At 37.3% G+C, this 26,712-nt stretch overlaps 1 protein-coding gene across 2 annotated transcripts in view; it reads right to left on the bottom strand.

Moving 5' to 3' along the window:
• The window catches only part of rims4 (regulating synaptic membrane exocytosis 4), a 51,707-nt gene that overhangs the window by 7,763 nt on the left and 17,232 nt on the right, over positions 1–26,712 (bottom strand). For both annotated transcript variants that reach the window (XM_085457253.1, XM_085457254.1), the window contains exons 2-5: positions 14,717–14,861; positions 7,584–7,696; positions 5,812–5,913; positions 3,422–3,561 (exon numbers count right to left, since the gene is read on the bottom strand). In XM_085457253.1, the coding sequence (XP_085313379.1) occupies positions 3,422–3,561; positions 5,812–5,913; positions 7,584–7,696; positions 14,717–14,861 (500 nt within the window). The remainder of the gene's footprint in view (positions 1–3,421; positions 3,562–5,811; positions 5,914–7,583; positions 7,697–14,716; positions 14,862–26,712) is intronic.

Raw genomic sequence — 26,712 nt, 5'->3', positions numbered from 1 at the left:
TCAATGGTCAAATCTATTTCAACCTAGTCTTCTGCTTTTCAAAGAAGGATAATCTATTTCTTTTTCTGATTTTTCTTCAAAAAAGATCTTAACCTTAACCTCTACAAATTAGGAAAGAGACATTGGTAATGGGAGAAGTGAGAGTTAAAACAGCAGAAACCAGTTGTTTGTTAGCTATGGAGGATGACATCTGCAGTGTCCAAGATCCAAAGTTTGCACTCTCTAGGAATAAGAGAAATGCTCGGAGAACAAGGCAGAATCAGTGCTAGATCTCACTAATGTTTCTGGGCCCGAATGGGAGCAAATCCCTCCAGTGGGAAGCTTTCTTAGGCAGCGTAAACAGAAAGATTAATACCCATTATTTTGGAATAACCACTAAGTTTAATAACTGTTTGAGGGTCGTGTCAGAAGAGATTAGGTTAAGACAGGCTGAATTTGAACACTGATGCCAGGTTGACGTTGATCTATAAGCAATGGCACTGGACAGAATTACCTCACCTTGTTAAGTAAGGGTATGTTACAATAAATATTTACATGTCTGTGGTCTAGCATATAAAAGTCACATATAACCTAGTGAGATTATTCCAAATAGCCAGCATGTCATTTTCTAATCCGCTGACAGTTTGACAGCAGAACCTCCCCCTAGTTTGAAGAGACAGCTTAATAATAAATGATTGAAAAGAGTCAGATAAAAGACACATACTGGAAACATACACAAAGTAAACCCTGGATCTGTTTTTAATAATAATCAAAGAAAGAAGAAAATAACTGTAGTATAAATTTAGGAATTCAGTAACAGCTGCCACTCATTTTTGTTGTTTTGTTGTTTATTGACACCGAGTAAAACATCATCTGCCTTTAACGACTTCATTTCAGATTCCAAAATGCTTGTTGTGTTGCATCCTCTGCTTCCGGTTGTATTCTGTGTTATTTTACTTTGTGCCTTGTTGTGAACATTAGTTCATCGTGGCTTTCTGTGCTGTGCATCACCTCATTGTTTCCCTTTTACATTACTGTCTTGAGTCTATTCCCCCTCAGCCTTCTTCCTTGTAATACCCTCATGTTTCTGAGTCTCCCTGGTTGTTTTCTCCTCCTGACTATATCTTTTCTTGAGCTCATTGCTTTCAATTTTTTTCACCATGTTGGACTCATCTACCTCACTGTGCAGTGTTTTATATTAGTATCACTGTAAATAAATAAAGCACAATTTCATTCTGTCACCCACGCAGGCCCTTGGTGTTCACTTCAAGTTATTTTTGGCAGTGTGACAAATGAAGTCTCATTTTAGTTAATTAACAAATCATTATAAAGTGATCATGCAGGGTGGTACTCTATTTAACAACTTTTATGCCCACCCCCTAACCATGAATTTGGTGAATCATTACACACTTTGTCGTCATGCGCCATATAAAATCTTAATTTACCCCTTATAGCCATGCCTCATTTATAAAATGTTCAGAATGGGGACATGGGAGAATGTTTTTTTTATGATGTCAAAATAAAAGTTGACAAACAGCTGTTAGTTAGATTTCGCACTTGATATGTTTTGGAAAGGCTGGAAAAATAGCTGAAAAAGCTGAGAGTTGGTTTTGGGCACAAGTAGTAAGTTTCTCAGTGACTTTTCAGTGTAGACTTAAGCAGCTTTTTGCTTTGCTAGATCAGTAAGTGACAAATTGAAAAGTGCTGCTGATTTCAGCGATTTTCATTATCCAGTGTGAATGAGTTTGATGAAACTCGAAGGACAGCGACATGACAGCAGCTAATTAAGAGGGAGGCGTTTAGTGGCTAATTACACAGTGACGGGAGCAGCAGAGCAGCCAGAGCAAGAGCTGCAAGTCTCTCCACTGAACACTATACTATTTTTACCTGCTGATTATTGATGGGAAAAAAATACATAAAAGGGTAATATTCTGGCAGTTGAGACGCCAGAAAAAATGCTCTAAAATAACAGAAATGTATCATTGCATTAACTCACATCAACTTTCTGTAATTAAAATGTAGTTTTTAGCTTTAAGTTACATGAGCTCTTGTGTATTTTTTGTCTGTTTTATGTTAAATAGCGGTATTTACTTGTTAAAACAGTTACCTAATAATATAGCCAAACACTGCTATAATATAAATACCCAGGCCAAAAATGACAGAATATTATTGTTATTAGTTGGAATTTTTTTCAAAATCGTGTACATTTAATCCCTATTAAATGTTAGGAAAAAGATATACTATGCATAAATAGAATTGAAAACACTTTTATAAAAACTATTAAGTGGATTTATCATAACAGCAATGGCCTGGTCTTTACATGTAATTTTACATACATGTATAACTCTTGAATATTTAGTAAATCTGTGCTCCCACAAATACTTATAATAGATTTGACTTTTTAAAAAGGTATTGACATTTTTTTTATGCTAGATGCATTTTCTGATGAAATCCCAAAAGGATTTGTGTCTTACCTTTTTTTTAAATTTCAGAAAGTGTTATTACATGTAAATTATACTGTTAATTTCCATTTAATTAACAATCCTATCATGTAAGAAGAGTGTACTGGATATTAATGGATATTATATTACAGAATGATGAAAATGTGAACTCTGAAACACCAATGACATATTTAATTCCTGTTTAATATTCAATTCTGTTTACAAATAGACCTTTACAATAAAAACCAATTGCTCTTCTTTCAACATTTTTGATGACAAAACTTGAAATTATGTGTTACATTTTAGACAAATGAAAGTGCTCTGTGCCAAATAGCTTTTAGGGAGCCACGCAACCAAAACAAAACAAAAAACAAAAATATCTATCAATTAAACTTAGGGCACCTGAAACTTAGAATCACACATAACAAAACCCTTGTAAAAATAGTGTGAAAAATAAAGTCACAATTTTATGTAAAAAACAAAACAAAACGCATTTTCTTTAAAAAAAAAATCCAAATTTTGGATCTATTCACAGTTACAGGTTTTTCACAATATTGTAGATTAGACACGTAAATTCACAGCTTATTTTTTGTATTCGTCAGGAATCCTTTTGCTGCGCATTAAGCTTTGTTGTTAACTTGTTGACAAATCAAAGTGATCTGTACCAATGATTGTTCCACAGTTGACAGTCATTGGAAGCCATGAGGGTGTTTTAGGTGTAAGGACACTGCAAGCTGATGCTCTCATACAGAATTCATGTTTCTTTAATAGATATATTTTCTTCACAAAGATGACACAAAATGTCTATGGATGCTAACTTTCGAAGCACCTCCAACTTTGGCCCACTGTACTTCTTATTTAGCACTTTCATAAAATATTGAATGGTTCCATGATATGATTAGCCTGCAATAGAATCAGCATTCTCTGTATTTTCTGCTGATGCCCAAATTGAATGTTCTGTGTAACGAACTGCATGGCACGTCAAGTTAGGTGTATCTTACCTGGACCACTTTCCCCTGTGGACTCTCAGAGAAGACCAGGACCTGGTTGTAGAGAGGATCCAGAGATTTTCTCACTGATTTCGTCTTCTTCTTGGCCACACAGATTCCATTCTCCAGAAGATAAACTTTAATGTAGGCTGCTAGAATGACAGCAAACACATAGATTTGACTGATTAATTTCTAGTTTTTCAGTATATGATAAAAAAATATGCTCATCTTGTTGAGACTAAAAGATCTTCCAACACACTGTCTGGGCATTTGTCACATACAGTGTGTTTTGAACAGATGCTATAAAATAATGACTAACAAATAATGGTGTGCAATATGACATAAAGTACAATTCTGTTAAAAGTGCTGTTTTGATATGTAGAACTAAGCAGGATAAACAGCTAAATTTCCCTTTGTTTAAAGTGGCCCAAAAAAAGGTGAACTACCTTGGTCACTTTATTACTGAGCAAATGAATGATGATGATGACATATAGAGACAACGGTGTAAGCTCTATGTGCAGGCAAATACTATTGCACGCAAATTCAGCTTTTGTTCACTTCCAGTTAAAGTGGCTTTGTTAAAGCATATTGTACACTGCTATATACTGCCCCCCTTGTGGTCATCCTACAAACAATGTAGCATGCAGAAGCTGCATGTTGCATATAATGATGCGATGAGAATCCTTTGCAGGATACCTAGAAGGGGTAGTGCCAGCCAGATGTTTGCAGCTGTGGGTGTTTGGACTTTTAAAGCACTTTTAAGAAAGTTAATGTTCAATTTTAGAGAACGACTGGATGGTTCGAGTAACAGTATAATTTTAGCACTCGCAGATCCGACAGTGAGTGGTTCCCGTTACTCATCCAGTCTGAGAAAGCACTGGTTGAAGTGTTTGTGTATTTATTGATTTCTTTTAAGTAATTGTGTTTTAGGTATATTACGGTTTTATATTTTTACAAATGTTTTATATGTTATATATTTATTTATATATATAAATATATATATATATATATTTATATATATAAATATATATATATATATTTTTTTAAAGTTGATACCTTGTGTTTTGGGGAGGGGGAGGGCTTGTGTGTGTGTGTCTCTGTCTTGTTTCTATGGACATGAAGTCTGCCAATAAAGATTGAATTGAATTGAATTGAATACTCCTTATAATGTACAAATGGAATTTGGAGGCTGAACTGAGATGAACCAAACAGTTAATCGTGTCAGTACTGAATTGTGAATGAAGCTGTAATGTTGTATAATCACATCAACAAGCCTAAGATGAAAGCACAACACATGAATGTGTAACCCTCGAATGTTCTAAGATACCTGTGGTGATGCTCCCATCTAACCTTGCAAAATACAGGCTAGGGAACAAGCTTATTGTTCAAAATTTTGCTGTTCACAGTGACCAGAAAGTAAGGAGAAAGTTCCAATCATCTGTATATTTTGAAAAGAAAAATGATAAAAACTGAAAACTATGATTTATGATCATTCATGATCACTTGACCAGCTGTCAGAATAAAAGCATCTACTACTGTTTGTACAGGTTTAAAGAAGAAATATTGGCTAATAATAACATATGGTTTCGCTAACAGCATTCTAATGTAAGTTTACAGTACTGGAGCTTACACACAGGTCACAGCTTTCTGTCTAGTGTGCTGATAACAGGATAGAAATAATTCAGACACTGGCTCACTAAAATCTGCAGGCAAAACCTCACTTGTCTTTACACTGTACACGGAGTTCCTTTTATCTCTATACCTCCCTTGTCATGACCATGTTTTTCTTTCAGTTACAATATAGTGGTCTATGCTGATTTGTTTGCTTTCCTCTGTTTATTTTCCTATTCTCTTTTATCTCTCCTTCATAGTTTTTTTCCCAGATACTTTTTGTTCCATTTCGGTGAAGGTGTTTAGCTCTTATCCAGTTGGAATTGATGCCTGCTTTAGTATTGTGCAGCGGCGAGGCGCTACAATCAAAGTCAACAATATGATCATTCTGACCAGAGGAGGCATTTAATACTGGACTGTATCTATGGATTAAAATCTGAAGTCAGAGCATCAAGATGCACATTTCACTACTGCATGAGCAAAGACAAATGCAGTTTTTACTTATTTAGTGCATCGCCTGCTTCTGCTCCATTCCCCCCTTCACTCGTCTATTTTTTATATTGTCAAGCACAAAAAGTATGTTTTTGGAAGCTATATCCCATTAGTATTAAATATGCCCTACAGGCTGTTGTGTATGTGAAACTATTTGCTGGCTTGTAAAGCATTCATGTGGAGTACAAACAGAAGTAAAGCAGCTTTATAAATGTTAAATTTCGACTCAAAACACCTCACGTTATGGTATAAATGGTATTCTCTGAAAAACAGAGCTCAAAGACTGATCACAGACAAACCTGGAGGTCCCTTTGAACCTGGTTTCATGGTGAGGCCTCTGGCCTGGACGACCTCCACCTCCAGTCCCCCATTCCGCTCCATCAGTCCAATCTCTACATCACCTGATTGGGTGAAAAAATGAGATTAAAGGAGGTGAATATTAGCCCAACAATTAGTAAATAGTTTTAGAAGAAGATACTAAAATGGATGTGAGACATAATCGTGTAAGATCACTTGGTAACTTCAAGTCAGTTGCTAGACATGTCCAAACTATCCATCATGTATAAAAATGTACATCCTGCACTGGTTTGTCAAATGCCTTTTACACATTGTGACCATGGCCGTGTCATATTATGAAGGTGATTCTGAATGAGAAGCCAGTCACACTGTATGAGCAATCACAGAAGGATCCTTTGACTTATGTCCTATTTTACTTTGCATGGGACCATATCCTACTAAATTAATATCTGACTGCATCAAATAAGTGAAACTAGAGTACAAGACCGTAGTTTCACTTATTGTTTTCTCAAACACTCTCTAGACCTCAGTTCAGTTTGACTTCTTTGCACAACCAGAGAACCAGAGAAATGGCTCTGGTTGACCATTAGAAAGAATAAAAGTACTTGACACATTAGCATTCCTTTTCAGACCCAGAACCCAAATCCATTTTTTATATACGATCCAACTTCCAAACCAAATCTTGGAGCCAAGGAAAAGACGGTCCCAAAGCAAGTTCAGTTTACTGTAAGAGCAAAATACTGCATCACATAGAGCACACTTCTCTCTGTCCAAACGTTCTGCATATTATGTTTTCTGTAGCAATAAACCCAACCAACAATAAAAATCATGGTAAGTTACTTATTAATAGAGTAATAATATAAAGGCTTAATATAAAAACTATTTAGAGATTCTGAAATATCTTGTTGGTCTCCCAACATCAAGCTCCTTGAATTATGTTAAGCAAAATGGTGTGAACTTCAATACAAGCATCTCTGAAGCTTTCTTTTTAATAAGTCATGGTTTTGGTTCAGTCTTAACACTATAATTTATCCCAGTCAGCTGGCTCCTCACAGAAAAAAGCCATAAAGACAGTAAAACATGTAAGAGACAAAGCTTTTACTGCTAAATAAGTAAATATATCATTCATATGTACTCTCTAATCATAGCTCTGTCTGCGTTTTCTTCCAATAATGATCTGCATTTTTTATATTAAAATTGCGTGCACATTGCAATAATTTCTCTCATTAGAAGTAACTTTGGAATAAAAGTTTTAACTAAATGTCCCCAAAATGACAAATGTATTCCTTTGAAAGTGACACAGCTCAGATGAAAGCCAAGTTATTCTGGGTTCTCTGACATTATATAATGTTGGACCAGGCAGCAGGTTTGGAGTGGAGCTGGTCCAGTCAGTGTCACTGTTGTTGGGCCAAGGACACTGTCTGGCTGCCAGTGAGGAAACTGACCCACTTACAGTAAATCACTGCTGTAGAGGACAGACTTCATGCAATATATCCAGTATATACAGCCTGGAAATGAATAAGTGAAGTGCTGGAGATGATGAGAAAAACAGTAAGACTGCTGATTTGTGAGGCACTTTCTTTGCCAATGTAAAATGATTTTAAGGAACCATTTGGTTCAGTTTTATGAGTATAAAGCTTTTTTTTTTTCTTTTTAATTTTCTGACCCAGCCTGTATATCAAAAATGGAAAACACATTTTTATTCTACAGAAACAGAAATGTAAGAAATTGAATTGGCTGTAGCAAAATAATTAAAACTCCAGTCTTCTCTTACCCATGGATGTTGTCGCCAGTGTCTGTCGCCCAACAAACTGGGCTGGTCCCATCCCATCCAGGAAGTCACTGAACTGAGCATCGGATGCCAGACACATGCCACTGTAGTTAAGACTGCAGAGGGAACAAAAAAGCAGGCAGACAAAGACACGGATGGTTAAACATGACCAGACAGTGCTTAATGCAGTTCAATTAGCAGAAGAAAGTGAGTGACTGAAAGATAATGAGACAATGGAAGAGAGGAGTAACAGAATAGGGACAAAAGCAATCCAGAGGAATAACGAGATAGGGACTGAAAAAAAGAAAGAAAGAAAGAAAGAAAAGGCTGATAACCGAATACCATTTATCACTCCCCTTTCAGGTTAGTTAAACTCACAAAATTTTAATTGGCTTCCTGAAACTAGGCTCAGATGTTGGCTCTAGAGTTTGACCCCATGTGTCCTTATTTTGTGTGGTTTTTATGTGTATACAAATCGGCTCAAAGTGCTTTGGTGGCAAACAGCCAGGTAGTAAATATGTGTGTGAGTGTGTGGGTTTATTTGTTCTATGAGCAATAGACGACAGCACTTTTCTTCCATTGCTCTACGAGTCTAACATGATGTGTAAATAAAAACATACCAATGCACTCTCAAAAGTAGGAGCATAGTAAAAGTCAGTTTTCGTCCCTACAGTTTAAGTCTACACAGATATACCCCTCAAGGCTAAAAGCTGGACCTCCACTGTGTACCAAAAACATCCCAGGCAGCAGTGATGTGTCATGATTTATACATTTTAATGGCCTAATCACTGTGACTTTCACCTTGTAGTTAGTTAACACAATAAAAAGGACACCTTTCAGCTATCTTGTATTTTTAAAAAAACATTAATATAGTTCACTAACAGAATAACTTCTTTAGCTAAATTCAGTGTTGTGGATATATTATTTGAATATCTGAATATATTTGATAAGTAATCAGTCTACTAAAGAAACAACATTATGTAATGCTGAAGAACCAACATGAGTCATGAGTAAATTATTACTTTCAACCCTGTCTGAGCTACCAGCTTATTTTCATAGAGGTTATCCTTGCTTCTATGAAAGGACTGAGACAGTGACCTCTGTCTCTGTGCTGGGGGTCAGGGTCAGGGATTTACTTCCTCCTCTCTTCATTTCTTTTGCTGCTTGTTCCAGGACAAAGCTCTCTTTTCATGGACTTTCGTGTCTTTGTACAAGTTGATGGTTTTGCCACAGTAGAGAATAGCCTGCATACATCACTGTTTGCAGTGTTTTCATTTACAGCTGTAATGTACTTCTCACTCACTGCAGCATGTCGCTGCTCAGTGGTGAGCCACGTGATCACAGGAAAACTAAACACAGCAGAGAAGGGAGGAGGAGGTGGAGCACAGTGTGCCTGCATGACAGGAGAAGTGTTTATGCTGGTATCGATCCAATACCAATACCAGCGATGGTATCGGTACTATCGATATTTAGATCGCTCTACCCACCTCTACCATGATGACAAACTGCTGTACCTCTAAAGGGCCATTTATGCAGAAAGTGAATAGCAGTAATGTGGCATCTATACAGGGTACAGTAATTTTAACAAATGACAAGGAGAAAAACACAATGGTGACATTGGAGTAGACAGGTCCCTGGTTAAACTTTTCCAACTTAGAGTTAAGCGACTGAAGAAATTTCCAATGAAAGCAAAGTGACTGGACCACACTGGACCACCTAGAAATGGCATTACACCCTCAGGAACTGGAAGCGCCTTGTGCAGATTTCTGTGTTGATTTTAATTCCAGAGGAAGTTTGGAGCTCTCCAGTTACTGAGTCAGTTGAGTGTTGGTGACTTTTACGCACTATGCCCCTCAACACTTGACAATCCAACTCTGTCGCTTGTAAAACACTGGCCAAAAGTTGGGACACACTGCAAACTTTTGCCTGGCACTATATTTGTAGTAAAATGCATGCATGCATTTTTGAAGAATTCATTTAAATCTGTAGGAACTTGGTATGTTTAAAAAGAGGCCTATGAGGCAGGCAGTGTTTGTATGCCTTTGAATGACACTGTACATGATGTAAAAGGTCACACAGACATACTGTATATATATTGTATCTGTATCTGAGGTGTGAGTGACAATTGTGAGGGTAACACAACCTTGAAGCATGCATAAAATTGAACAATGAACTTTTCGTAACTTGGACGGTGGCAATAATTTAATTTAACGACAAATGTGCAATGTGACTACTGGTTCTGTAGAGAATTTATTCATTACTCAAAAAACATTTAAGAGAGTGGGGAAAGTAGTATATGTCACATAATTCACCATTCTCTAACAGCCACTTGGAGCCAGTGGCAGTCAACCCATTCTGTCGTTTAGTTACGAGGACATGTTGGTTCTAAATAAAGTCATTAGCCATGTTCCCAACCAGAGACTGAGCAAAGAAAGACAGGAAAGATTAACTACACACATCCCTCTCTCACTGTCATTTCTTTTCCTTTCACCTCTCCTCCTTCTCTCCAGAGCTCTCATTAGTCTCTTTCTTTCCTCCTTTTTCTCAGATTATGAAGTTTGCAGCTGTTTCGAGCCCCACGAGATAACATTCTCTCCTTGTCTCTACTTTTATCTCTTTTCCATACCCCTCTCTTCTTCTTCTTCCCCTCTTTAACCTACATGTTTTTCCACCTTGCCTTCACTTTGATATTTTATCATACTTTATGGTTGCTCAATTTTAAATTATCCCCACTCTCACAAGAGTGCTTGGGTGCACATATAAGGAACAAATCATTATATATTTTTTTAAACTAGACACTCAATGCTGACTTTGTCTTCAGTTATTAGATTGTTCGAGCAACGTCATACAAAAGCACAAAGTCTAACCTTTAATACTAACTGCAAACCAAGTATGCAAATGCTTCATTACAAAATAATTTAGAAGTCGTTCAGTGCAATAAAGGAAAGCAATTATTTAAATTAGTAATTTACATTCAGGTGGCAGCATATAATAAGTAATGACATGTCAATTTTAGGGGATGAAAGATAATCCCAAACTCTCATTTGCATCTCGTTACTTTATCTTTTCCCCTGTGTTGTTTGTATACATCCCATGGACGCTTGGGATCTGGGAAGTTTGGACACCAGATCAGGATCTTGAGCTTTTTGTTGTGTAACTTCAAGTCATTCTTGGACAGCTTATGTGGTGCATTGTCCTTCTTGGAGAAATTGCATCTGAAAAAAAATATTTAAGTGGGTTTTAAGTAACATGCACAAATACCAGGAGGTTTCCAAACAGAACCTTGCATTATCATGTAATGATCAACATTATTCACTTCGAGTGTCAGTGGTTTTATGTGGTAGCATGCTGGTCTATGTATATCACAGCATGTTTTTTTTTCTTCTTTTGTTTTGTTTCTGTGACCATAATGCATGAATGTAATATGCAAAGTATTAAAGTGCTGCATATATGCAATTAACATAATACATCAATTAATATGTTTGTATACTGAAGAAATTACATTCCTAATGAGGTAAAAACCTTTGTATATGTGTATCATGAGTACGCATGCAAAGATATTAGTCAAACAACATTAGCTGAGTGGGTATTACTGGGTGATAAATTCCTGAGCTTTAGATTATGTTAGTGTGTGGGGCACATCTGGGGATTACACTGCTGTTTCGCAGAAATATGACGTTCAATGCAAACCGCAAGTGGGAAACCGATGGGAACTTTGCATAAATATAAGATCTCATACTACTCAGTTTTTTGTAATGCACTGGAATTTAGAACAACAACAACCTTTCATTAAAGTTAAATAAATATGGAAATATATTTGCAGATTTTACAAATATATTGGTAAAAAAAAATCTGTCTTTCTGTTGTTAAAATATCATTTGAACAGAACTACATTTATGTTTTCTGTCATCATTGTCATAAGCTCCACACATACTGCACTAAAATTTAAAGCGTCACAGTGCAGCTGAAGCACTGCTTTGCACCGCTGACAAAGGATTGGTTGTCAGGAGTACATTATAATTTTACAACATGAACCCAGTAAAATGTCAACATGTTTTTTCCTGGATATTTTTTAAAATGATGTCTCCTTTTAGAAAGAGTCACAGTTGTGTGTCTCTCTTACACAAAGACACGCATTTCCATTTACCTCAGTTTCCACAGTGAATGTGTGCGTGCATTGGATCCTGAATGGCTCCCACCATAAATCAATAAGCTCATAAGTGTGACTGGATGGTGTTAGCTAACAAAGTGCTTATTCATGACTGTGCATAGAGAATGATGGAGCTTTTCAATCAGCAGACTGAGCCAGACAGCTGACGTAAAGACTGAAATACAGACAGGAAGATGAGCAGTGGTTTGCTGCGGATGATTTAAATGATGCAGTGAGTCAACTGTTGCCAGCTTAATGAGTCAACTGTTGTTCCCTTTAATGTTTTGTTGCTTGCAGCATGGTGCATGCACAGATTTTAAAGGCCCCTTCTGTTTCTGGTTTTATATAATTTTTAATGTGCTTTTAATATATAAAAAAAAGAACTGAAAGAAAAAACTAAATGAGACAATCATGGAGAATAGAGCTGAACATACTGGAACACCAGTTAGTTACACAATCTATGTGATCTGGTATCTTTTGAACATTGATAGCATTGATTTCCCCAATGTATTTTCCATGTGGGTTATGTTTACAAGAATTATTTTTCATTAACACAAATATGTACAAATTATGTTCATTTCAGTTTGAAAAAGACAATGATCAGTCACAGGATTTAAGATAGAAATATATCTTCCTTGTTCTTGTGTAGAATTAGGGATGTCAAGCATATTGACATTGTTTTGGAAATCTTAAAATGGGAGATAATATAAAGTAAAAACGTATTACTATGGAGCTTGTCTGTTTATCTATATTAAACCAAATAACAAAATACAGAGAAGGTAAAATTCTTTAGATTTCTGTCACAACATACACCTTTTTATCTTGCACAAAATAATCAATATTGAACATTAAAAAAAAACACTTGAACTTACCTCAATATGACGACACTTACACTAAATGGAAAAAAGTCCTGGGCGACCTGAGTTGTTCTGAGCTATTGTGTAAGTTATCTTTTGTTTACATTTGTCATATCAACCATGTATAGTATGAACAAAGATGGTAATGGAGCCTGGTGAGTCTGCAAGGCACAGCACTTTGGGACCATGAAGAACATTCTGGGTGTTTTCATAGGATAACAAATTTTATCTAATATTAACCATGTTTCATGTCACATTTGTCAGGGAACTGGGTCTGTGACCCATTATTTTTGAGGGTTTTTTTTTAATTGTTTTTGCAAAACAATTCAAATACATTTTGGTGGTGCATGTCGACATTTTTATGTCGGACAATCACTTCAATAGAAATACATATCAGCAATGTCTGTGACCCAGGTGGCATTGCTTTTTAAACTATTTTTAAATTAATAGTGTGTGGTATAAGTGGTAAAAGGCAGAGCTCCATTTAGGTAAGCTAGACAACATATGACGTGATGCGATGTGTGCTGTGTTTTCAGCTAAAGTGAAGAGCAGTAAAGACTGCAGAGTTTGAATAAGCTAAATCAAAGAGCCTCGTGTGAACACAGATTTTCTTGCACTCTTTCTCCTTCTAAAACTCTCTTTGTCATTTTTTTTTTTTTATCTGTGCCTGTAATGCCTTCATTAATTTTTTTTTTACCTCACAGTTATTAAGGCTTCACTGTGGACTTCTAGGAAACAATCAATTAGGTTGTCTTCTTCTTCTTTTCATATAGTTGTGTATGTTGGCTCTGACTGACATCTTCTGTTTGATTTATTCATCATTAAAAAAGGATTTGCTTCTGCTACTAAAGAATAAATAAGCTAGCATCATTAAAATCTAGCTAATGAATTCGTTTTTTTTCCCATACTATGCAAAGTAATCCATGTTTTTAAGCAGAAGCTCATAAACAACGTATTTGCATATTCCAAATATAAATGGAATATTAATATGCACACAAACACACTCAATGATGCAATCATCCTCTCGTTATTTTCGTCCCTCCTCTGTTCCTCTGTAAACCCTCCCAGCCTACATCAGTCTGTCTGACTTGTCTTGTTATGTAACAGTAGGAATTCAAGCTGGTAGCCAGGTTGGCAGTTATCTGCATGTGTCCGTGTGTGTGTGTATGAGCGTGTTCAGTAGTACTACACTATTACTGCTGATGTCATAGGTGCTCTGTATGCTCTCTCTCTCTCTCTCTCTCTCTCTCTCTCTCTCTCCCCCTGTGCATCAAAGACATTGCTGATGTTTTTCCTGTATGACAGGTAATAGAAACACAGCAACACGAGGAAGAAAATAACCTGAAAACACAAAGGCGTGACAGCATCTTCTGATTGCAAAACCTCAACCAAAGGAATCAAATCTCTGAAATTCCAATACACTAAAATATATTCCTTTTTTCATTTTAAGTTTGAATGAACTGAATTTGAATCCTTGCAAAAATGTGCTATTTTCAAAATAGTCTCAGTAGTTTTACTGATATAGTTTAAAGTGCAAATAGATTGTCCAACATCCAAAATGAATTCAGAAGAAAGAAGAAGAGAAATAACGAGTTAACATAAACCAGTGACACACTCCAGGGCCTGATCAACCCTGGTAGGGCCTCCTTGGATGCGGGTGTCTAGTGATAATGGCCGAAACACCCGATGAATCCAAGGTCCACTACTGACTATGTGTCCCAAACTGGTAAAGTGTCTGGGCTGCCTTTCCTCATAACAGCCATCCCTCAAGATTTTCTCCATTTAAAGCAATGCATTATCAGGGACTGTAACACCTAGTCCTTTTTACTGAAACAAAAATCCAATCTACAGCCTAAAGTTTACGGGAAATTGTTCCTAAACAACTAAAATAAAGAAAGCCAAGTAACAGCAACAAAAACTACCATCGAAGGAGGGTAAAACAAAAAGAAAAACAGCTGTAAAAACATATTGCAGAGGACCTAACGTAATAAGTTTGTAGCAGGCTTTTTGTAATTTTACCAAAATGTGGATTTTTTGTGTTGGCTTTTGTTTAGTTTAGTTTTTTCAGACTCAGAATGCTGTATTTGTGGTTAAAATGGTATTTAATTAAAGCAGTATTTGTTACTTACTTCCCTTCGGAGCCATAGCTGTTCATGCTGTCTTCTATGGACTCGTGGCTAGCCTGGCGAACAGTTCGACTGGGCATCTCCACAGCCAGCCCCGTCTCTGTGCTCCTCTGGATAGCTCCCTTCAACTTCCTGCCATCTGTATCCACTGCAAGTAAGCAAACACACAAAAATAAAACCTGAATTCAGCTACATGTGAATAGAGTACAGTGTTGTGTATGTCTGCTAGCTTTAAAATTCTTACAGTTGTTTTAGTTTATACAATCCCTTGTTTCGAAATGTCTACAGTGTTGCTAATGCCGTTACTACGTAAGGATGTTCAGTTTTAGTACAGATTGATATTTACCCTTTTCTTGCAGTAAATCAGCTTCTAATTAAAAATTGACAAAAAGTCACTAAAATAAATAACCTTCAACTATTATACATCTCATCACATAAGCTGAGTACAATAAAACACTCAAATCAACTTTAAAGTAAGCGAGTGACTGCATGCGACTGGCATTTGTTGTGGCAGGATTTTCCTCTAGTTTCCGTTTTTAATATTTCATTTGTAGTTTGGAAAATATAAACAGGAGAGGATGTCAGGTTTGTTTGTGTCCCGCTGTGACCTCATCAGTGTCACACGAAAGACGACCAGAGAGATGAGAAATTTAACAAGGCCAAGGACAAAAGCACTCGATTACTCCTTAAAGCAGGGACATACATCTTGTTGCAAAGTAGCCCACAAAATCGATGTGTGGAGCACTTTATGGGACCACTCTCTGGCTTCAAGGTGTCCTGTGTGTGTGTTTGTGTGTTGATGGTGTTCATGTTGGTTTAGTTCATAATGAAGTGTTTTAGCAGGAGGTCTTTCGACCTTGTTTTTAGAACAGGACAGGAAAGATGTTTTCCTTTTAATGGTCAGGACACCCGCAAGGAAAACACACTAAGACAACACACATTCACCACAGTCGCTCGAATACATCAGCCTAAAACACATTCTAGACCATGCCACATTAATTTTGTGAAGCTGAGTGTTTTTCAAATAAATGCCAAACGTGATTAAATAACTGAATAAAGGGTAAAATCCCCCAAATGAAATACATGTCAACAAAAAGGCACCCACAGTCACACACTCTCACACACAACTACATGGGCACAGTACTGTGAAAGTTAGTTCTGCAATTATTAAAGAGCGACCTAGAATGGTGCTATTTCTATCGTGTTCAAGTGGGACGGGACGCTGGCAGATTTGGGTTACTTGCTTCTTCTTGCTGTCTGGTTTCGTATGATCAGTTATCTCCTGTGTTGGTCCACAGATGCACTGTCATCCATTAATACCAAAGTCAGTATAGCGTGCAGTCCAGAAAACCAGTGAAGGTAAAAATTCAAGGCAGTGAAAGAAATTTTTAAGAAAAATAAAACATAGTACTGGTAGACAGAAGAAAGCTTTAATACTGTTCCACTTACTTAGCATAATTCATGTTGCTTTTAAGTTTTTGATGTGTAAGATCCCTTTTTTTCCTGCATTCACACAGCACTTCCTAGAATTTTGCTGTTTCCATATAACCATTTTGGATTTGATACTGACATCCAACAACTGTTTAGAGAAAAAGAAACGTAATATGTTCTTTGCATGACTAAACATGGGACATTGATTTTTCCTACTATCTAATTAAGATGTATCTACATGTTAAACAAGCATATTTTCAGAAACTAGACGATGTTACTTGGGAACTTAAACTCTACTCCAGACGACAAACAGGTCACAGACAGTCTTTAAAAGGTTTGACTGAATCAGTCATTGTCACACATCCCTTTCAGAATAATTTCTATCTTAAGTCTATGGCTGATTCCTGGGTTCGTTCCTTGTATAAAAGTTGAAAAAGTCTTGAGTGTGGTATGGTGGCTAAAGGAAAAAGTGCAACTACAGAGAACTGGGTAACACTTTGAAAATGCTGCTCCAAAACCTCACACCTGACATACAGTAAGCCAGGAATTTGATACCAATACCATGCTTTACACAGCACAAACTTCTATTAACCGATGAACCAAATTTCTAGTGCCACCAATTGCCTAAAAGCTACACAAATTGAACACAATTCTCAGTAACTAAAGTTACAGCAACTGAACCTGATTCTTAGCCAAACTGATCAAACTATACCCGAACCAAAGCAAACAAACAGGACAGCCGAGTGTGGACCAAGGCCAGTTCACATATAGCCCTGTGGACTGAGTGCAACAATGTGTAGCAGCAATAATCCTTCAATATCATAAACATATACAGGCACAAGTCAGTAATATGCATCTGCTGCAATTCATATCTCAAGCATTTATGTAATGTTTCCATTCAGAGAGATTTATATTATAATACAAGCTTAAAGCTCCAAGGTTATAAAGATAATGAGCGACAGAAAATTGGGTCAGAATGCAGATGTAATGCGTGTGACATGGTGAGCAACCTGAATATCCACATAAAAACCTTTAGAGTTGTAAAATAAGTTTCCTAATCCTAATCTTACCCGGCATCTGGATTTACGAGCAAACAAATCTGCTTTACTCCCAATCCTCCTGCCAAACTATTGTGGTAACAAGAGTCACAAGTCTTGCCAGTCTTTACTAGTATCTCCTTAACATTAAAAGGCCTTTATGAAGTTTCAGACTTCTAGCAAAATATTGCTGAATAGTTTATGGTTGCAATGCCTTTCAAATGCTGTGTAACACAAACAATTTGTATTATTTGCTGTTCGCACAACTTTGCTAACTGCTAATGTTCAACACAGGTCCTCATTGTGTTTTATAGTAGATAGAGCAATAAGAGTATTTGAATGTTAGTCTGCTAATATTTGCTGGCTGAGCAGTGTTACATTTGCTGACTTTACTTGTATTTGTCACGGTCCTGGGTCTCCTGACCCAGCGTTTTTAGTTCTTTGTGATTTTTGTATTATTGTACTTGTGTGTGATTTATTCTATGGCTTCTAGTTTTGATCCCTTGCCCTTCATGTCTCTCTGTGTCCCCTCTGTTCTGTGTAATTGTGTGTCTTTGCATGTTTGAGTTTCTTGTTTTCTGTCACTCTGCATTGTGCATTATGTTCTCATGGTTGGTTTTTTGTTACTCTCTCTAGTCTAGTCTCTTGTGTTCCCAGCTGAGTATTTCCCTGTGTATTTTGGTTCTTAGACCTCTGCCTTATGGTTTATGTCTCTGTATTTCTTAGTTGCTGTCTCCACTGTGTCAAGTTCGCGTCTCTGTGTGATACTTCCTGTTTTACTTTGATGGTCCGTGTCTCATGTGAATGCGTCCTGCTTTGCTTGTCTCGTCAGTCCTGATTTCTCCCAGCTGTGCCCTCCTTCTGTGTCTCATTCCCCTCGTTACTTCCCAGTGTATTTAAACCCTGTGTTTCTCTGAGTCAGTGTCGCGTCGTCCCTCATGCTGTGTGGATCTCCCTGTGTGTCTCTCTGTGAGTTTTCCAAGTTCCCAGTTTAGATTAGTTTGTATGTTTTTTTTTTTTTTTTCCCTGCCAGCAAATAAAGCTGAGTTTTGAGTTCACCTCCCTGAGTCTGTGAGTCCTGCACTTTGGGTCCAACTCCTGCCTGCCGCACAGCGATTCATGACAGTATTGCTATGTTTTAGCTAGGCAGCTTTACTCACAACAAGTGCTTTTAACCAAATCTACCTGTCGTTTCTGGAAAATAAGTCCTTTCCATTAGTTCACTTCTGGCTAAATCTTCTTATTGGACAGTGGCACTCTTTGTAAGATATTGACGGCTAAGCAAAGACATTCACTTTGCTTGTGTTTGAATTTGTGTTCTAAAAAGATTCTAACAAAAAAATAGGGCAAGAAGCAACTCCTGCCACTTAGCAGCCATCTTGTAAAATGAAAATGAAAAAAGTAACTCAAGTTCTCTTAGTTTGTCGTAGAAAAGGTTTAGGAAGGTTTTTTGTCTCTTTTTCTGTACAAGTTTGAATTCTGTTTTACATGAGCATATTTATAGAGCTTTATTCATGACAAGTCTCGTGTTAATTCATGTTATAGATCATTAAGCCAAGAAAAACAGTTACAATGAACAAGTTTTCTTTGTCTTTCTCATCTCTTAATTTACTGCTTTACTGCTTATTATTTACATGAACAGTGATGCACAAGTCAATGAGGAAGTGATTTGGGCACAGCTTGTGTCACCAGCAGTGACACGGATATGGTTGCCATGGACACAGATGCCATTACTATGGAGACTGCAGTCAAACCAGAGACAGCGGTGAGGATGTTCTGTGAGCATTTTAACACAGGGGCATATTATTAGCTTGCTTCAGTGTTTGTGTGCATGTTTCCATTATGTTGTGTTATGTAGACACAAAACTTGTGGAAACAACTTCTACTTGAGAACAAAATTCTGTTGGTAGAAATTCTTTGTTTTTAGGATAAAAACTTGGTTAAAGAAAATATTAGCTTTGGTTTGAGGTTAACATTATGGGCTAAATATGGTTATGCTTAAAGTGAGTCTACCGAAAATGCATTTAAGTTCATGTTAGGTCCTCTGAAGTAATGGAAACTAGATCGTGTGTGTGTGTGTGTAGCCTCCTGTCACCTCTTGTCACGGGTGGTGTATTGAGGTGGAGTAGAGTTACATAACTAATACAACAGGTGGGTAATGGCCGGAGACACATCTACCACTCTGGTTTGCTGCAACCCTTTTCATGCCACTGATGGGATATTATCTCTGTTCACTTCAATCCAATTGAACATGCTTTATCTGCAGCAGAGTGAAAGGCAATCTTGCCAGGCAATCAAGATAAAAGATTAAAATTTAGAGGACTGACAGTTTTTTTTTTATTTGCAGCATTTCTCCACTGATTTGTCCCCAACACTTTGCACAAAACATTAGGCCTGCGATGTTTTCTCCTTTCTCCTGCCTGCCCGCATCTTTGCATCTTTCAGTGCTTTCAGTGAAGTCACATCAGTTACTGCATGCTAACAAGTCATAAAAATGACAGAAAACCTTGCTACATATATACAGGCAACACCACCAGTCAAGACTAAACATGGCCTGTAACTGAACGACAGGAAACTTTTAGCTGTATGCAGTTTTTCCTATTTTTTGACAATCAGTCCAGCGACCAAAACTCACTCACAGGTCTATGCTGTCTGTGTTGAGCGCTCAGTGGATCTGCGCTCGACAGTGCAGACAGCATCGTCAGAAGGAAAATTGATAAAATAAATTACAAATGTTGTATTGTTCGATACATATGCATACCGAACCGAAAGCACTGTATCGAACGGTTCAATATCGATACAAATATCGTTGCACCCCTAATATACACATATACATATTGTCTAAAAATGTGTTTGTTTTGATTCAATTCAGATATAATCACCCTGAAATACAAATGTTTACTGATATGACGATGACAGATGTTGGTCAGCCAGCATCTGCTTAGAAAGCCAAGCCCGGCCACTTTTCCTTCTGAGACCAGCTGCTGTTGTTTATTTGTTTCCAGATGCCTCGGGTCTTAAGTCTGGTGCAGTCATTTGAAATCTGGAAGCTCACTGCAAAGGTTCCTTCTGTCAACTTGAATTCTCTCCTTTCTTTCACTGCATCCCCAACCCTGGTCCAAGTGCAAGTGACCTGTCCTTCCTGTCACCTTAAAAAGTTTTTAAAGTAATCAAATGTCTGAAAAAAGTAAATCTTTGTAAAAGTGAAGAATTAATATCAGAATTGGGTATTATTCCCCTCAGACATGATAAGGTTTACCTAATGCTCTTGAAAGGTGAATACCATTTCCCCACTATCCTAAATGTCATCTCTATATAAATATCAGCAAGGGCATTTCTCCCAGTCTTTTCTCCTCTCTGTTCTCCACCTCTGAAAGAGGGGGAAAAAAGAATAAAAATAAAATCTCACTCCAATCTAAAATAGCCTCCTGCATTTCTGGTGAATGTAGTTCACAGCGTGTGATGAAGTGTGCCTGCTGTGATGTAGCACAAAAAGTGTCTGAGGTGACGCACAAAAGTTGTGATGTAGCAATCAGTGAGCCAGGACTCATTAGTTTGTCTCCCAGCAGAGAGATATTAATGAAAGCAGAGCAGATACAAAAATAGTCGCTCTCCATTCAGACAACTTATCTGACCAACATACAGACAGGGAGACTTGTAGACAAGGTAGGTCATACCTTGTGGCCTAACTCACTCAATAGGCAGATATTTCTGCAGTGAATTGGGATCTGCCTTAACATAAATCTCCCAAAATTGATTTCAGACTTTTACTGGTAAAATGTCTAAAAATGACAAAATAAGTATTTGCTTGTGTTGTGCAAATATGTGTGAATGTTTATGATAGAGTGTAAGTTAGTTTAAGGCACTTTGACAGCAGTAGCGAGAATCCCATATACAAATAATATTCATGAATATATGTCAAATATGTCCTTAATTAAGACAAATATGACATGAAAGGAGCAGCTGTGTTAGAGGTGGGTTGCAATGTGGCTTGCAGATACTGTAGACAGCAGTCTCAGGCAGCTTAAAGCAGCTTAAATAGCATGCTCTATAGAAGTTTTGCACTTGCAAAGTCACCAGCATTATGAATCATTAATGTATCTAAAGTACTTAAGAAAACTGTTTTTTAAAAAATCACTTCATGATTCACAACTTAGGAGACACTGCCAAATATAATCTTGGCAGTGTGGTCAAATTTTCTATGTACAGCTACAGACAACATCTCTCCAACTTTCCAAACAGCATCACAAATACATCCCCTTCTTGCACAGTGGGGTGTTATCATGTCAAAGCCCTGTCAGTGTTACTGCCATAGAGTGAACTGTAGCATCATATAACTTCCCTCTTTTCTCAGGAAGGACCTTTTTTTCTGAGAAACCCTTTATAAAGTTTAAAAACTCAACTTCACACACTTCTGAGGCAGTGTTTGCCTCCTGTGCCGTGCTGAGAGATTGTGATGTATCCATTTGCTCACCCACCCTTCTGTACTTCCACAGTGAGTTTGCCTCTCTAGGCCACATTTTGTGTGTGTGTGTTGGGGGGGGGGAAGTGAATTTTAACTTAACCTAATTTCTCACATAGGGAAGAAGAAGCAGAAATCTAAAACTGCTATTGGGAATACTTTATAGAAGTCCTCCTCCTAAATTGTACTGTACATATTATAGCCAATTTAAAAGCAGACTCCCTGCTTATTTTAGTTCTGCAGATAAATTTTTTTTAGCAATTATCTATATGTAATTTGTCAATCAGGTTATTGTTTCCATTCTTCATAACATGACATATGCAAAAATGTGTTAATGCATACTTTGTTGGAAAAGGGACAGTCATCGCTGCATGTCTGAACCTCTGTGGATGAATCAGTGGTTAAATGAAACTAAATGGATGTACAGCAATATCCAGTGAGTGAAATTACTTTGTCACCAGTAGACTATTCATTACAGAAAGAGATGATTTGGCATAAGGTGCCTGTCAGATTGAGAGGATTCTGGGAGGCGCTGAGAGAGTTGCATTTATTTAAAAAATGACTTTCCTGGTAGCGGTACTACAGACGATGACGAGCGATGACTAAGGCTGGAGATGAAAAAGAAGCTGCCTTTTCAAAGCTTTGGCACCACATATGATGGGCAAAGCAGAACACTGAACGCTGGAAGAAGGAGTCAGCGCTAATTACTTTATTGGTAGATAAGCATTTTTTTAACCTTCCTAGAAATTGAGGGTTTTGCTGAGTGTGCTATACTATTTTTGAACACTGGGGAGTACTGTCACAGTCTTATGTGTTTGGCCAGGAGATACCCCAGTTTGAATGCCTTGCTCAAAGATATTAGGATAGATTAACTGACAAACAATGTTTCAGACTGATTATAGTATCAGGATAGTTTTGCTCAGCTGCAGGAGTTTATTGGCACAGCTGCTGCCCGTGAATTAATCAGTTTCTTCTCATTTAAGCAGCAGTGTGATGGCACCTGGGTCCCTTGTACACATGCCTCTACCACAGTGATTGGTGCTCCCTGTTTACAGGCTATCTAACCTAACACCAAGATACATGACTGTTTGGTAAGATGGTCTTTGTACAGTTAGTGTATGTGCATAAAAAAGTAAAGCTGCCTCACTAACACAAGATCGTGTTTGTAGTTAGAGGACACTCGCAGTAACAGTCTTGTTACACTAGTTTGCACATGAAACGGAACAAGATGGGGTGATAAAGTGGTAGCCACCCCTCATCTCACTTTAAACGAGGATGTGACTGAGGCCAAAGATTATCTGACATCAAACTAGACATCCATCAGATCATGCATGTAGTCACAGCTGAGAGGTATTTAATTAGTATGAGCAGGCACTACTAATTAAGTGTACCATACGTACTTATTTCTGCATTTCCCATATAAAGTTGTATTATTAGCTACAGTATGTAAGTACAGATTCTCACAGTATGTACAGTAGTATGTGGTTGTAAAGTGTGTCTCAGTTTTTCAAAATAAAAATAAAACTTGTACACTCAACAAAGTAGGGAATTTTTTTATATTCATATTAGCAATTTAAGCAGAAGATAGATGTAATGTGGAGGTGCAAGGTGAATTTAAGGGAGTGACTGAGTGAGTATATTCGCAGGCTTTTATGGTGTTCGTTGGGCCTCATTAGCTGACCATCCTCCCAGGTCAGCCCAGTCTATTGATGTTGGCCAGGGGAGCATGTTGATCATGCATCATGCAATCTCTGTTTTAGCATATATACTGTATATTTAAATCAATACTGTATACAACAACAGCTCTCAGAGAGCACTAATTGGTAATATGGAAATCCATATTGACAGAGATTTTAAGATCTAGAGTGGTTTTGTGAAACTTTATGATGTCATTGTGACTTTGTAGGGCATCATATTGGAAACATAAAAAGTGCATTTTGCTGTTCTCACCAAGCCCTCTAATATGACATATTACTTGATACCTTGATTACTTGATTCTTAAAAAAAAATTTCAATGTCATCATTGACCTTGAGTGCTAACAATGTTAGTCAAGGTCAAATGCTTAGCCAAACTAGGTACTCATGTTCCCCGAGGCCTAGTATATTGCTGTGAAGTTTGAAGACGCTCCATGAAAAACTGTGGGTAATATAACATTTTTACAGATTTTCAGATTTGATGTGATCTTTACCCGATTTTCAAGAAGATTAAATCAGCTCACATTTATATTGGTGCCATCACACAAAACCTGAAAATTATATATTGAAAACTGTGCACACTAGACTGCTAACAAACTCCTTTCAGAGGGAGAAATATAGGTGCAGTTAAGGAGAATGAAATCAAAGCTTTCTCTTCTATGTACATGCCTTATCTGTTATCTCCTCTCAGGTGAAATGAAATGTCCCTGTGACCTGTGAAAAAGTTATTGATGAGCTGCCAGTATTCTGATTAACCCTTTATATTGATTGAAAATCTCAGTTACAAAGATCTTCATTTGTCGTTGGTTCATTAGTGAACTTGCTGCACTCTGGTTGACCTCCTCCTCCTCCAACATGATGAAAAGCCATATCGTTTTTGCAAGACTTGCCGAATACCTGTTTGGTCATTTATGAGCTGCCAAATATGCTAATCTATGGATTCTACAAGATTTACAGTGGTACACTTTGGCACCAAAAAATCAGCAATAAATTGTTTTGTGTTAACTTTTACTTAACCAGGAGATTTTTTTTAATTTTATTTTTCCAATAATGTCCTGTGCCTCTAGGTTATGTAAGCTACATGGTGTAATCATCTGTATCAGACTTGGTCTAGCACATCTCCCAGCATCCAGTTACTGTATCTTTTTTTCTTGTTTCCTTAAATCACTTTTAATAAGTGCCCAACACTTATGGCTACGAGCAAACCTCAAGCCGTGCTTTTTAGAAATAAGTTGGCATTTGTCATCAGCCGTTAAATGTGACAATATTGTGAAACAGGTCAGGCCATCTTGGTAAGTTATTCTGTCTCATGTACAGTACACACTTCTCAAGTGGTTTTGCTACTGTTAACAGAGTTAAACCAAAGGAGCTGCCTGGGTAAGGCAATCAGAAGCAGGAAGTATTCTCACATCGGCAGCTTCAGAAGTCACATGGGCATTGTACTAGTTAGCATTTTCACTAGTGAATAATTCTTTTAAGCTTTAAACTCAGTCATGATTCACTACTCATTCACTCGCTCATGTATATTTATGCAGCTTTTTGTTCCATGAACTGTGCATGCATTTCAAAGGAAGCTGAAAATTTGAAGTTCTATACTATTGTGCATAAGAAAACAGCAGGGACAGTATCAAATACCATTTAATGTCTACACTAAATTTTTATATTGGCATGCACAAAGTAGTACCAAACACAGTGTATGTTGTATTTAATAAAGGAAAGTATTGACTTTTAATTAAGGGGATTATTACGAAGTTATAAGGTCACGTAATCAACAAAGTAATACAATTCATGCTGTCATGAGCAATTTGATTATATTTGTTGTTAAGATCTTCTAATGTGGGCGAACATCATATACTACAAACACTTAATAATAATAATAGTGGATTGCATTTATATAGCGCTTTCGGAGCCCTCAAAGCACTGTACAATTCCACCATTCATTCACTCTCACATTCACACACTACAGTTGTAGCCACAGCTGCCCTGGGGCAGACTGACAGAGGCGATGCTGCCATATCGCGCCATTGGCCCCTCTGGCCAACACCAGTAGGCGGTAGGTGAAGTGTCTTGCCCAAGGACACAACGACCGAGACTGTCCGAGCCAGGGCTTGAACCGGCAACCTTCCGGTTACAAGACGAACTGCCAACTCTTTGAGCCACGATCGTGCACTCAAAACGCTTTATATAACATGCCTCATTGAATCATTCATACCAGAACTTTTTTCTATGCTTTTTCTACCCAAGTGCTTCCTGTCTAACATTCACACACATTCCAGAAAGAAACTTGGCGTTCAGTATGTTGCCCAAGGATACTTTAGCATGCAAACTGGAGCAACCAGGGATCGAACCATCTACCAGTGTATAACCTGCTCTACCTCCTGAGCTACAGCCAGCCCAAATCCCTCTGTAAGACCAGCTAAACACTCACTGGATAAAAATACTAACAGAACCTCATTGAATCATTTCTTTCCATCCCTGTGGCTTCTGAGAAAAAGTGCTCAGTCTAGTGACATCAAGGAAGATATGAGGACACTGACGTCAGCATACGTATGCATTATTTACTTGAATACCACTTCCACACAAATCTAAGATTCTCATTGCTCTGATTTGAACATACTGGATGACTGTTTCTCATCTATAAAACATTTATTGTGTTAGAAGAACAAGCGATGTTATATTCAGCAAAAGGCTAGTTATTTTCCGATAGAAAGACAAAGAGAGACAGGAAGAAAAAATAATGTAAAGAGGCAGGGCCTCTTGGAAGAAGAAAAATATCTGTCAAGATGGCGAGTTACAAAAGAGAAGCCCAAATTAAAAAGAACAAGACAGAGTTTGAGTGGCAGGATCGAGAGCTACAGAAAAGATAGAGATAAAATGAAGGGTTGGCAGCATCGATGAAATGTGATAATGAAAGGGAGAAAAAAAGAAAGATGATTTATTTCTGCTCCTCCATACTGTAAGTACTCTGCCACTGAAGCAATTTAACAAAGTGATAAACAGCTTTCCAGAGAATTACACAACTCATATTTATCCTCGTTGTCTGACAGACCCCATACACTTAACTCTTTTTTTTACTCTTTGATACAAGCCAAAGCAGCTAAAGGAAGTTTATAAGACACTCACATGATAGAAAGAAATGTAAAATACTCAGTTTTTAATTATTTTTTACAATTTTATGTAATGCAAAGCATGTTTGATCACCATTAAAACTTTTTTTCAATATTTACATAATTTTGTGTAAAATGCAAAGAACGGCAGAGTTTGTTATTTTATGAAATCCCTATGGTGGTAAAAACTGATATGGAAAAGATATATATAAATCTTATAAAGTTTGTATCTGTCTTGTGTGAAACTTGTATGAAAAGCATACAAGA

The sequence above is a fragment of the Copadichromis virginalis genome, linkage group LG5 (assembly GCF_057382275.1).
Source record: "Copadichromis virginalis isolate Kocher_CV1m ecotype Utaka linkage group LG5, C_Virginalis_male_GT1.1, whole genome shotgun sequence".
Classification (NCBI taxonomy): Eukaryota; Metazoa; Chordata; class Actinopteri; order Cichliformes; family Cichlidae; genus Copadichromis; species Copadichromis virginalis.
The sequence above is the reverse complement of the archived record's forward strand: the minus strand, read 5'-3'. Positions and strand labels throughout refer to the sequence as shown.